Raw genomic sequence first — 13525 nt, forward strand, 5'->3', positions numbered from 1 at the left:
TCCAACTTAGAGAATTTCAGTGAGTGACAGTTTTAAAAACGTTAGGTGCCCTTCTGCTTCCATGTACTGCTGTGTATGGGTCAGATTCTAACTGTGTGAAAGCAAAGTGCTTGGTCTAAATACTATCTGGATTATCAAACCATTCGTGTGGGGAAAAGTAATTTCCTTTATTAAAAATCTTCTTTACTCTGTGGTTTCCTGTAGCCACACCTTGTTGTGAATGGGGAGGGGGCGAGCAGCATAGGGACATTTTTCAAATGAGGTTAATGTCATATTTTACTCTCTGTGGTCCACATACACAGATTCTAGATTCTTACTAACTAGAGGCCCGATGCACGAAATTAGTGCAACGGCCTTGGCCCCGGCCCCCACCCGCTGCGGCTTTGTCCAGAGGAAGGACGTCCGGAAGGATGTCCGGTCTAATTAGCATATTATGCTTTTATTATTATAGATGCTGTCTTTGGACTTCAAGAAACCAAATCTCATTCTCAGTGACAAGACATTAGGAGTAAGTTCTGGTAGGAATAATGCAGAAATATAAGCCACACCCACTAGAGGCCAAGTTCTCTTCTGTGCGGAGTGATTTTAAAGAAACTTTCATTGTAGAACAGTAACTCAGACTGCCCTGAGCAATGCCAATGTTTGGCAGGCAGTCTCTTGTTCCACGTGCCCGAGAGCCAGTGAGGTTGGCTTATCCTCCCCGCTTGTCACAAACAGGCCACGTGGCTAGGACCTAGGCAGCCGGATCCTCTCCCCATGGCTTACCCCTTCCCGAGAGCTCCCCGGGACTGCAAATGCACCCCGTCTCCTTGTTTCCTCTAACCACGCTCCACGAGTCACCATCACCCTGTTGATCGGGCCCTGGGGCACCGCTTCCGGGGAAAGACAAGGCTGGGCCCTCTGAGCCTCCAGGCACAGATTTCCACTAACAGATCAGTACAGACCTAGTTTTACACGGGTTTCTCCAAACGCCCTTTACTGACCATATGTTGTTGGTTCATTAACATTGACCTCAAGGCAACGGTGCTGTAACTCACGTCTGAACTCAGCTCACCTAACACACCATTTCTCCACCAGGCACGGCACAGCCCTGGGCACTCGGGACACTGGCCAGCACTTCAGCACGAGGCTTGGGGACCAAACTGCAACATCACCAACCCTGAGCACAAAATTCCCAACAACGTGGCCCTGGCCCGACTGTGAGAAGGACACGGGAGAGCTGAGACCAGAAGGCAGAGTGTCGTCTTGTCCGACCTCGTGTGCCTGTCAGGCAACTCACATTGTTTGCCACTCTGCGAGTGTCTGCAAACGACTATGACAACACCAACAACGGATTTGTGGGTTACAAATACATTTCAGTGAATGGGTGAACGTGCAAATACGGACTCGGTGAATAACGAGGAATGACTGTATTCCAAACTCCTTTGAATGTAAAATTCTCTGTAATCTGCCCCTCACTCTGCACTCGCAAAGCCAGCTCCACCTCTCTCTCCCAGCAACACTGGCCAGGACAAACTATCTGCAGTTTCCCAAGCACACACCTTTCTTTCATCTTTGAGGGTTCCTTTGAACTCTATGTTTTCTCACTATCCTCCTGGGGCCACTTACAGCTCCCACCGTCCCCCATCACTGTCTGACTCAGAGTCACCAGGCACTGGGCAATGTTCCAATAATAACATGAAAAGTAACCATCACGTCATCATCATCTAAACTCCTAGTCTGCTTCCTATGAGCCAGGCACTGTTCCGTATGATTTACAAGTATCTACTAATTTAATCCACACAACAATCCTATTGATAAAGGATAACCTTTATGCCCGTTTTAAAGATGAAGAAACTGAGACATGAAAATGTCAAGTAACTTGCCCAGGGCACTCAGCAAGGGAGTGGGAGAGCCAGCAATCAACCCTGGGCAACCTGAGTCCAGGGCCCAAGCTTTATCGCAATGCCACAGTCTCATAGTGACGGCTGAACTCTAGTAGCATTTAGACTAAGATGCTTCCTCTGTGGGCTGGGACCAGGAACCAGGATGGAGACGGAGGAACCGATGTCTAAATATGCATCTCACCTCATCCCCTGCCATCTGTCTTGCAGAAAAAAACATTGTAAGTGACAGCAAGCACTGCATCTGTAAAGATGTATAATTATACTTGCACTAGAGGCCTGGTGCACGAAATTCATGCACGGGCGGGGGTGTCCCTCAGCCCAGCCTACACCCTCTCCAATCTGGGACCCCTCAAGGGATGTCTGACTGCCTGTTTAGGCCCGATCCCGGTAGGATCGGGCCTAAACAGGCAGCTGGACATCCCTCTCACAATCCAGGACTGCTGGCTCCCAACTGCTCACCTGCCTGCCTTCCTGATTGCCCCTAACCGCTTCTGCCTGCCAGCCTGATCACCCCCTAACCACTCCCCTGCCAGCCTGATTGATGCCTAACTGCTCCCCTGCCAGCCTGACTGCCCCTAACTGCCCTCCCCTGCAGGCCTGGTCGCCCCCAACTTCCCTCCTCTGCCAGCCTGGTCACCCCCAACTGCCCTCCCTTGCAGGCCTGGTCCCTCCCAACTGCCCTCCTGTGCTGGCCATCTTGTGGTGGCCATCTTGTGTCCACATGGGGGCAGCCATCTTGTGTGTTGGAGTGATGGTCAATTTGCATATTACTCTTTTATTAGATAGGATAATGATGCATAATTATCTCCTGTCACTCAAGAAGGCAGGAAAACCCTTTAAAAATCTGAACGTAAATCTGTATGAATCCTTTCTTTTTTTTTTCTCGTGCTTTGATATCTTGGGTCCCCAGGGTTAGCTCACTCCTTGGAGAGAGGAAGCTGCGGGAGAAAAGTGGGAAGCTGGCAGAGATCGGTTCATGAGATTTAAGGGGAAAAGCCGTCTCCACAACATAAAAGTACAAGGGGAAGCTGGTCCAGGCTTCTAAGTAGGAAAGACAGAATTAAAATCTAGGCCCACTCGACTCCCACACTTGTTGTTTAACATTTCCCAAGATTATCCAAACCTCAGATGCTGCTGACGGAGCTGGCAGGGAGGAGCGCGTCAGGAGTCAGCAGGCCAGGCCGGTCCTCAGGTGAGAGCACAGAGCTCTGCCCACAGCAGGGAGCTTTTGTGGCCCGACACTGAGCCCAGCTCCCAGCGCTTCTGCAAGGTGGCCTCCAGGTGGCGCTGTCAGCCCGTGGTTCCCTCCACTGAGGCTGATCTATTTCTGGTTGGCCCATGTGCTCAACGGCACAAACCTCTGTGGGTCAGAGCCGCTGGAATCAGAAATCATTGCTAACTAATCTTTCCAACTTCCCAACTAGCTCAGGGAAGAGACTACACAATGAAACTGAAAAGGAGAACCAAGAAAAGTAAGGGAAACCAACCCTCTCTTGGTTATTCTCTGCCCAAGGTCCTTGCTTTTTCTAAAATCGCTTTTCATGCCCTGAGAGAGGAGGCCTCAGCCATGGCGAAGGCCTTAGAAGTACATCAAATTAACTTCCAGCTTTTAAAAACGTGCATTGTTTTTCATAAAATACTTATGAAACAGAACACTCAGGGAACGCTGAGAATAAGACGGAGAAACACGGACTGTGGGGAAAGAACAGTCATGTGAAGGCACGTGAGCTGCCCACACTGCCTCACGGACCTCGGTGACTTCACACAGGACCAGGGCGTGAGGAGGAGGAGGGGCTTCCTACCCCACCCCCGCTCTGAACCCTCTTAGAGACCTGAAATAATCCCAGACCCCCTGACAGCCCGAGTCCCACCAAGTTTGTCCCTCCCACACAGGCAGAAGGAGAAATGACGCTGCATGTCCTGGGGTCCAGCTGCCCCCGCCAAAGCCACCAGGACTGGGGTAGAGACACAAGAAGATCTGGGGCTAGGAAGCCGTCTGTGTAAAGAGCTAGAATTTAGCATTTTTCCACGTGGTTTAAACGCACCGGAAATCCAGGGTGTAGCTGAAGGAGGCAGGTGAAACGGCATAACTCAGGTGCACCTCCCGCCAGTACATGCGGAATGACTGGGGGCATTGGAATGCACGTGCCCTGGCCGTGACATGAGTTAAGGGGGAGGAGGAAGGGGTGAGTTTGCAAAGCTTCCCTGGCGATTTGGATACACCTTGCTCAACACACAAAGGTGCAACTTGGAAGACACTGGGGGTGAGGTAGAATGTGAGCCCCACCCACATTCCCTTGGCTAAATCCCTGGAAAACAGGCCCTGCCAACAAGCAGGTAGGGGAGAGCAGGGCCAGGGCCACCCACACGCCCGATCATCCACACACCTAGTGCAGGACACGCTCCCCGGCCCGCCAGTCAGAAACTGGTTGGTAAACTTTAAAATAAAAACCTAACAGATTCATCTAAAAGATCAAATGCCATGTCACAGTTAAGAGACAGGATATGGTGAAACAGAAATGCTGGGATACTTCTGCCAAGCACATTGCAGAGGTGAAGGCAACATGTGAAAGTACTCCGATGAGAAAAGATGCGCTAAGACCACCACCACGAAAACGGCAACTCAGACCGTTAGAAGTTTTTTTAAGTTTAACAGACGTCATCGGAGAGTTTCAAAACCATCGTCACGCTGAGCCACTGCTGGTTAGGGTGGAAAATATCCAAAGCGATCCAGTAACACCGGAAGCCTTATGAACATGTACCGTATCAACGACAGTCCCACCCATTTATCCCGATATTACGCTCATGGGCGTGCAGAAACGGGCAGCACCGATGTTCATTGTAGACTTGATGGCAATTTCAAAGCATGAAACACTCAGAAAAAGGGGTTGGCTAATGAACAGCACTACATCCAGCTAATGAAAAACTGCTCAGTAATGAAACCAGCACCTGTGAACTGATATGAAGAGCAAAGATGTTCCCATGAAAGACGAGGTTTCCCAAACAATGCATAAAGCATGACGTCAATGTATATAAACATCAACATGTGTGTATGTGTGTGTGTTCAAGGAAGGAGCCCTTGCAATTATCAAATAACGCCTGATGATTGATAATCCCTAGAGCCCAATTCTCATTTTTGGTCATTTATGACGGAGGGCAAAACGGAAACCCAGTTTCACATCTGCAGACTTTGAGCTCCATCAGCCCAAGGCCACGCAGAACCGTGATGGTGGCAAACGCGGGAGTGAGGCAGATTCACACTCGGCTCAAGCTGTGTTCTGATTTGCAAAGTGGAAAAGAGACAAATCTCGGAGATGTCTTGTTAGCATTTGCAGCAAGACAAAACTTTTAGGAAATTGTCTCTTACATCGATTTCCTTGTGCATGAATTTCAGGAGACTTTCAGTTCGATTCTGATATGAAATGATGGGTGTGAGTAACCCACTCTCTAACACAGTGATTCCATCCATCCCCCGGTCGCCATCCCCCCTTCATGCCAGATAGAGCCCTAAGCACCTCACGAAGCTTGAGTGAGGTCTCGAGGCCTCGGGGCTCACGGCGTGCGGTTTCACTTAATCAGAGCTGGATAATCACGCTCCGTATTAGTCACACTTGTGCAAGTTATTCCACATTGCTGCAGCCAGCAGGGATTTGCACGTGATCCTGTTTAAACCAGCAAAACATCTGGAAAATGTGAAAACGATTCTAAGGCGCAAGCGGACCACACGCTCGGAGGGACGTCAGCTGCAGCTGAGGTCAGCCCCAGCGGGGAGGACAGGCCTCGCAGGGCAGGCAGGGCGCACTTACGATGAAGCCGAGTTTCTTGTAGTCCCGCGTGTACATGGACTTGCGCTTCTCCATGCTGCCGCTGCTGGCGTTGGGCTCAGGCTCCGCGTCAAAAGCGATTCTTCGAAGTTCAAATATGATGTCCCTCTGAGCCTGTGGGGTGTGGGGGGAGAAGAGGAGAACATGGCTGCTTTCACGGTGGGGCATGACGTACGTGGCCATTCCCTAGGCCCCGGAATCACTGCATCGAGGAGCGACGGCGGCGGATAGAGACACCGGTGCCATAAGCGTGGGCTCTGCACACCCTCCTTGCCTGCCGCTCGCTTGCGGGGCCGCCCTGGCCCTCTGCCACAATGCTCCCCGCCAAGTCACTGGGAGGACGTCTATCCAGTGTCTGAAGTTCTTAAAGGAGCCCCCGCATGACGGGAGGCGTGACTGGAGGAAGCCACGTTCAAGAACCCAGGGGTGCTGTACTGACAGAAGCACGGTGAGAGGCACACAGTGTTAATGAATAGCATTCCGACAATGAGGGATCCCTAACTCCACTCCGAAGTGCCTTTGTAGAAAGAAACACTTTAAAATGGGGGAAATGGCCCAGCTGGAGTGGCTCAGTGTTGACCTATGAACCAGGAGGTCACAGTTTGATTCCTGGTCAAGGCACATGCCTGGGTTGCAGGCTTGATCCCTGGTGTGGGGTGTGCAGGAGGCAACCAATCGATGATTCTCTCTCATCATTGACATTTCTCTCTCTCTCTCTCTCTCTCTCTCTCCCTCTTTCTCTGAAATCAGTAAAAATATATTTTTTTAAAATAAAATGGTAGGTTTTATGTATATTTTACCATAATAAAAAAGAGATTTTAAATAAATAAGAGGCAGGGTTTCCGAACAGGGAGGCTGGTCGCATGCACATGCCTTGCCCCCTTCACCAGAAGTAGTGAATGACAGTCCCACCCCTCTGAGAGGAACACTCCCAGCCTCTCCAGCACGCTCAGTCGCATGGCCCCGCGCCACGCAGGAAGCCAGGGAGGTTACACACTTCACATGTGCAGGCACATCTGCGACCCATCAGGCCCTCCCAAGCCGAGGATGAGTGCTCCTCTCCAGAGCTGCTGAAGCCGCAAATGTACACCAGCGGGGCTCCTCGCTGTCCCGGACGCTGCGTCACGCCCTGAAGTCCGCCAGGCCTGCTGGAGGGCGACACGACCTTCCTTCCGTGCACAACAGCCAGAGGCCGGGGGAGAACGACAGCACGTAGCCCTCCAGCACCCGTGCGAGCCCCAAGAGCAGGGGTGACCTGGGCCCCCAGCTCCAGACTGAGCACTGGAGAATGGAAACCACTTCCTCAGCCTGCAGGCTCAGGTCACACAGAGCTCCCACTGGCCCCTGTTGTCTGGGAACTTGACCAAAGCCATTACATTGAGGGTACCAGGGTCAAGGGCCACGGCCAATGGCCACGTGATGTCAAGCTGTCTGATCGAAGAAAGGAAGAATCTGCATGTATTTGACGCATAATGAAATAATCCATTCATTATGTTCCCATCCTAGATTCACCTAAAATTTAAATCCATTCCCCCAAGTTCTGAGATGGTAATAAATCAATCATATCACGGCTAAAATCTCCAGGTTTCGGAGCAGCCCAAGACACATTCTCACCTCCGTGTGCCTTCACTGCTGGGCTGTGAGCACTCACCTGGTCCTGAGGGTCCATCTTGGTCATCATCCTGTCCTCCAGGAGGTTAAAGGTGAGCACCTGCAGCACGTACAGCTGATGCGCCATTTCGTTGTTGATGGCCCGCTGGGCTCGGATGACGTGCTGGGGAGACCGTTCACAAAGGAAAAAGAATTAAAAAGGAAACAGAGAAAGTTAACCCCCATCACTACGCCAGGTAGAACCTCAGACGTTAACCCCCATCACTACGCCAAGTAGAACCTCAGAAGTTAACCCCCATCACTACGCCAGGTAGAATCTCAGAAGTTAACCCCCATCACTACGCCAGGTAGAACCTCAGAAGTTAACCCCCATCACTACGCCAGGTAGAATCTCAGAAGATAACCCCCATCACTACGCCAAGTAGAACCTCAGAAGTTAACCCCCATCACTACGCCAGGTAGAATCTCAGAAGATAACCCCCATCACTACGCCAAGTAGAACCTCAGAAGTTAACCCCCATCACTACGCCAAGTAGAACCTCAGAAGTTAACCCCCATCACTACGCCAAGTAGAACCTCAGAAGTTAACCCCCATCACTGTGCCAAGTAGAACCTCAGAAGTGAACCCCCATCACTACGCCAGGTAGAATCTCAGAAGTGAACCCCCATCACTACGCCAAGTAGAACCTCAGAAGATAACCCCCATCACTACGCCAGGTAGAATCTCAGAAGTGAACCCCCATCACTACGCCAAGTAGAACCTCAGAAGATAACCCCCATCACTACGCCAGGTAGAACCTCAGAAGTGAACCCCCATCACTACGCCAAGTAGAACCTCAGAAGATAACCCCCATCACTACGCCAGGTAGAACCTCAGAAGTGAACCCCCATCACTATGCCAAGTAGAACCTCAGACGTTAACCCCCATCACTACGCCAGGTAGAACCTCAGAAGTCTTCGTTTGGAGGCCTGGGAAACCAGTTTGGTGGGATTACGCTTCAGAAGAAAGGAAAGGACCCAGGTGACCTTGAAGCTCACCTTTACATTCCAGGGCCAATAAGGTTCCTAGATCTTCAGGCCAGAAACCAGGAAAAGACCTGCTGCGTCCGGGGAGGGGGGGGGGGGGCGCGGGGGGGCGCCTGGACATGCCCTGGTGACCTGGCCCTATAACCAAGGCGGGTGTGCCTGCGACGAGAGGGCCATGCAGAGAGCGGCGGATGCTGCCACAGGGCGCCCCTGCACGCAGTGGGGGAATAGACGGTGCGCATGCCCTGTAAGCGTGTTGGCCAGCGTCGCCAACGCCTGCCGCTGACAGGTGATCCCACTTCTGAATGGGGGAACATTCCAGAAGCAACACGCACAGGCAGAGTACCTACCAGACCTGAGGTTCATTCACTGTGAGAGCTCTAGGGAGACCCCCATTGCCACCCCAGTGCAGGGAGTGAACTCCCGGGCATTGCTTCACTCGCCTGGTAACAACTGGAAGTACAATGACACTTCCTCTTAGAAACAGCTCCAAAGGGAACATGTATAAAAGCAATGGCATGAGCCTAAATAGGTGGGCCTTTGCCCCCTCTCCCCCGGAGCTGGGTCTGAAAAGGGGTTCAGCACTGGACCCTGACATACATCCTCTCTGGCAGAGACCACGCTCTCTGCCTTAAACAGGACTGGCAAAGAGGACTGGGAGACGACCATTCACACCAGGTGTTTGGGAATGCGAGGCCCCACCACGTCTTGCTGTCTGAAAGAACTTCCTCCAGGTGCCCCAACCTGGCATGCACGGAACTCCACACCCTGGCCTTGAGTACCACATCCAAATAGCCAATTAAAGAAGGGGTGGGGGAAGGGAGGAAGTCCCAGACCCAAAATTATGGAGGTTGAGGGGGTGGGAAGCTAGGGAATGGATGGCAGGGTAGAATAAAACCCCATATCCCTTTGTCTCCAGAACAGAATGTGAATCCATAGTGTACATTCAGCATCCAAAGTTTATGGGCACTGACATTTAAGTCTTTAATCCATCTTGGGTTTATTCTGTATATGGTGTCAGAAGGTGGTCTGATCTTACCATTTGAGACAGCATGGTTAGACCTAGAGGGTACTGTGCTGTGTGAAATAAATCAGAGAAAGATAATACCATATGACTTCACTTACATGTGAAATCCACATGACAAAATGAACTAGCAAACGAACCTGAAATAGACTCGGATACAGAGACCAGACTGATGGCTGCCAGAGGGAAGCGGCGTTGGAGGGCTGGATAAAAGGTGAAGAGGTAAGAAGTACAGATTGGTAGTGACACAGTAGTCCCGGGGACAATGAAGAGCACAGGGGATACAACCAGTAACACTGTAATAACTGTGTATGGTGCCAGGTGGGGACTGGAAATACTGGGGCGTCACTTTGCAATGGATATGATTGCCTAACCACTTTGCTGTACACGTGAAACCAATACAAAATACTACGAAATGCCAATGATAACTGAAAATAAAAGACGAAGGGAATGGGTGCCCAAGTGCATGGATACTGTATCTATTTTTGTAGCAACTCAAAAGTGTCTTCATTCCAGCTTCTTGCCAGAGAATGCCAGCCTCGAGCTTTGGGCCATCACGGCCTCACCGAAGAAACCCCACGGAGGTGAACTGATCTTTGAAACATGGGGCTACAGTCACTCCACCTGCCCCACCCCTGGCACCAAGGCGATGCCCACCACAGGCTGAGACCTCCATTCCTCACTTCTAGCCCTTCCTCTCCCCCCCGCCTCCCCCTGCATAGGCACCCTCCCTGAGCTCTGCCTCAGCATTACCGCTTCCACGGGTACTGAGAGCCAGTGCAAAAAACAGCCACCTTAGGGGACCTCTGCCATTTCCATTAAGCCAGCCGTGGGCAAACTACGGCCCGCGGGCCGGATCCAGCCCGTTCGGCTGTTCTATCCGGCCCGCGGAGCCAAAAGAGCGGAGGGTTCTCTTGCTCTCCCCTCCACTCCTTTACTTTGAATTTATATTAGTTCACACAAACACTCCATCCATGCTTTTGTTCCGGCCCTCCGGTCCAGTTTAAGAACCCATTGTGGCCCTCGAGTCAAAAAGTTTGCCCACCCCTGCATTAAGCCATCCTGGGGCCTGGAGTCTACGCTCAAGCCCCACCAACACCCAGTGCAGATTCCGGTTCCAGGAGGAAAAGTGTGGCATCCCTCAAGAACTGGGTACCTCTGTGGTCAAACAATGAAAATTACACTCATATGTTTCTCTTTATCCTAGACAGCCAGGATGTTTAAAATCAAACCTGATGACAAATGGTACTTATTACTATGGGCTTTGGGTCCTAGGATATTTATTTTGTTTGCCCTCAATAAGGTTTTTAATTGTTAATGGCCTCACTGTATTGGAATGGGTGCGCAGGCGTCTGTGCGCGCACACGGGTGCACGCGTGTGGCCGGGCTTGCAGAACTCCTCGCTGGAATCGCTCACACACACTTCTTTCAGCCTCTAGTTCAAAGTCAAGTAGCTGATAAGGCCTCAGGAGAGCGTGCTATCTGACTTAGTGTCAAACATGCACAGCCTGCCACGTAAGGCTCTCTCCCACTGAGGTTCCTGGTCATGCCTGCACACAGCAGTCTCCATGCAGGCCTTTTCTGTCTTTCTCTGTAAAGAGGCCCAGAGAAATGATGGTAAAATCTCAGGGTCTGATGTGTTTATTTCCAGCTAGCTCCCTCATTAGGAACTGTATACGCTCAAACTCATAAACTTTTTTTAAAAAAATGTTTTTATTGATTTCAGAGAGAGAGAGAGGGAGAGGGAGAGAGGGAGAGAAAGAGAGAAACATCAATGATGAGAGAGAATCATTGATTGCCTGACTCCTGCACGCCCCACACTGGGGATGGAGCCCGCAACCTGAGTGTGTGCCCCGACCGGGAATCAAAATGTGACCTCCTGGTTCATGGGTCAATGCTTATCCACTGACCCACACTGGCCAGGCTCATAAACCTTCTAAGCCACAGAACCTCCGATTTTCTTAACTCTAAGTTTTAGGAAAGCTAACGCCATGGTGAGTGTAATAAACCTGCCCCGAGAGGTCCCGGCACTTCCTGCCAGAATGTTCTTCTCTCTAAAGCATTTTACTTCCAGTTGTTACCAGGCGAGTGAAGCCATGCCCGGGAGTTCACTCCCTGCACTGGGGTGGCAATGGGGGTCTCCCTAGAGCTCTCACAGTGAATGAACCTCAGGTCTGCTAGGTACTCTGCCTGTGCGTGTTGCTTCTGGAATGTTCCCCCATTCAGAAGTGGGATCACCTGTCAGCGGCAGGCGTTGGCGACGCTGGCCAACACGCTTACAGGGCATGCGCACCGTCTATTCCCCCACTGCGTGCAGGGACACCCTGTGGCAGCATCCTCCGCTCTCTGCATGGCCCTCTCGTCGCAGGCACTCCCGCCTTGGTTATAGGGCCAGGTCACCAGGGCATGTCCAGGGCCCGCTCTGCCCCCTGCACACAGAGACCCCTCCCTCCACCCAGAGAGGCCATTCCTGTGGGAAGCCTTGCTCGTTCCACTTCCATAAGCACCTTGTTGCCTGCGTTCTGGTTCCTACCGTTTCCTCACAGAAGCGAGTCACAGAACCAACCACGACTAAAGCCACAGGAGGAGATACACAGTGCACTGGCCACCCTCCCCGGCCCAGCAGACACGGCTCCGGTACTCACCGTGAGGATGATGGAGCGCAGCTGCTTCTGTGCTAGGATGTTGGCCATCTCCTGCGAACAGAAGGCACCCCCATGAAAGCTGGGTTTAGAAAGATCCGCTCCACATGCTCCGAAATGACTGGCCCTGGGGGATCCTCCTAACGTGGCGTCAGCAGTATTTCTTGGGGAGAAGGGATGCACAGAGGCAGGGGGGTTCAGGTGACTTTTTGAATGTTCTGTTTGGCAAACAAGGCCATGGCCACAAGCAAAGAAAGGAACCCTGGTGCCTGCGATCTTTTCTCCCTTTTTAAGGCATTTCTTCCTCCAGGAAAAGTGGGTGCCGAAAGCACACTGAGCTCTCCAAGCGAAAGCACGGTCCCCGTGGGAGAGGCTCACTGCTTCTGTCCACTCTACACGTGACTCAGCGACACGGGCCTGCACCAGGGGCTTCCACGGCAGAGAAGCATCACTTTAAAGATCCAAGTCTGACTTTTCCTCTCAGCCTGTGCAAGATCAGGGAGCGACTGGGCCGCACCCCGGCACTCAGAAGTGGTCTGTGCGAGTGAATGAGTGGCTGGGGTCCCAGCCAAGGCCGGACACCTGGGCAGATACTCGGCTGTGGAGCCCGTGCTCTGCGGGTCGCGCTGGGGGCCCCGGCTGCCCGGCTGGCACACGGGCCTGCGGTGACTCTATGAGACGGAAGGAGTCCCAGGTGCCCTTTCTTAATAATGACATGTGGGCACTCGGGCAAGTTAACAGTTGGACCCAATCTTGTTGCCAACATTTAAAAACAGAAATACTGCTCACACTCAGGAAGGCGCTGGAGTGTGGGGGTCTTGGGGGGATTGAGTTTTTAGTGTTACTACTCTTGCCGAGTAGAGAAGAATCTCAACCAGGATTCAAAAGCACAGCCATGAATTCCAGGTTAAAAAAAACTTGCAGGAAGCAGGGAGAAGGCAGGACATGGGGTGGGGGTCAGGACCGGGGCTCAGGCGGGGTGGGCAGGGCGGAAGGAAAGCTCGGGGCTCGCTTGGTGCCAAGAGGCGCTGGGGACTTACAGTCAGAGGACAATCAAGGATGTCCACACTGCTGTCCACACCAGCCTAGCAGCGCCAGGGCCGCCACGGGAAGGAGAGCAAGTGGAGAGAGGAGGCGGAGAGTCAGAGACTCTGTGAGAGGGCGCATCTTGGTTAGGCCCCCGAGACCCACTGCGCGGCGAGAATCGCATGGAAATGCTGCGAGGGGCTCCAAAGGGCTGGAGGGCATGAAAGCCAAAATCTAATGCTAAGTCCTCTTCCCACGTCTTCCAACAGCAAACCAAATGCACCCGCAACCCTAAAGCCACTCCCGCACTGTGCCAAGCAGTCCCGGGAGGCGCAAAATCCTACATGGAAAACGAATCAGGAACCTTCATCCTTTGTCACTGGCTTCACAAACCGGACAGGGAAGAAAGTGCAATTAAAAAAATACAGTTCTTGACCCGTGGCTAGTAGCATGCTAGCTTTCTAAATTCATCTAACCAGGGGTCCT

The 13525-nt window shown here is 52.0% G+C and overlaps 1 protein-coding gene across 3 annotated transcripts in view; it reads right to left on the reverse strand.

Moving 5' to 3' along the window:
- Positions 1 to 13525, reverse strand: part of ELMO1 (engulfment and cell motility 1) — a 415657-nt gene that overhangs the window by 226436 nt on the left and 175696 nt on the right. For 2 of the 3 annotated variants that reach the window (XM_080667111.1, XM_080667112.1), the window contains exons 11-14: positions 13054 to 13098; positions 12017 to 12067; positions 7362 to 7484; positions 5693 to 5824 (exon numbers count right to left, since the gene is read on the reverse strand). In XM_080667111.1, coding sequence (XP_080523237.1) covers positions 5693 to 5824; positions 7362 to 7484; positions 12017 to 12067; positions 13054 to 13098 — 351 coding nt within the window. The remainder of the gene's footprint in view (positions 1 to 5692; positions 5825 to 7361; positions 7485 to 12016; positions 12068 to 13053; positions 13099 to 13525) is intronic. The other variant, XM_080667113.1, reaches the window with a different exon arrangement.

The sequence above is a fragment of the Plecotus auritus genome (assembly GCF_963455305.1).
Source record: "Plecotus auritus genome assembly, chromosome: 4".
NCBI lineage: Eukaryota > Metazoa > Chordata > Mammalia > Chiroptera > Vespertilionidae > Plecotus > Plecotus auritus.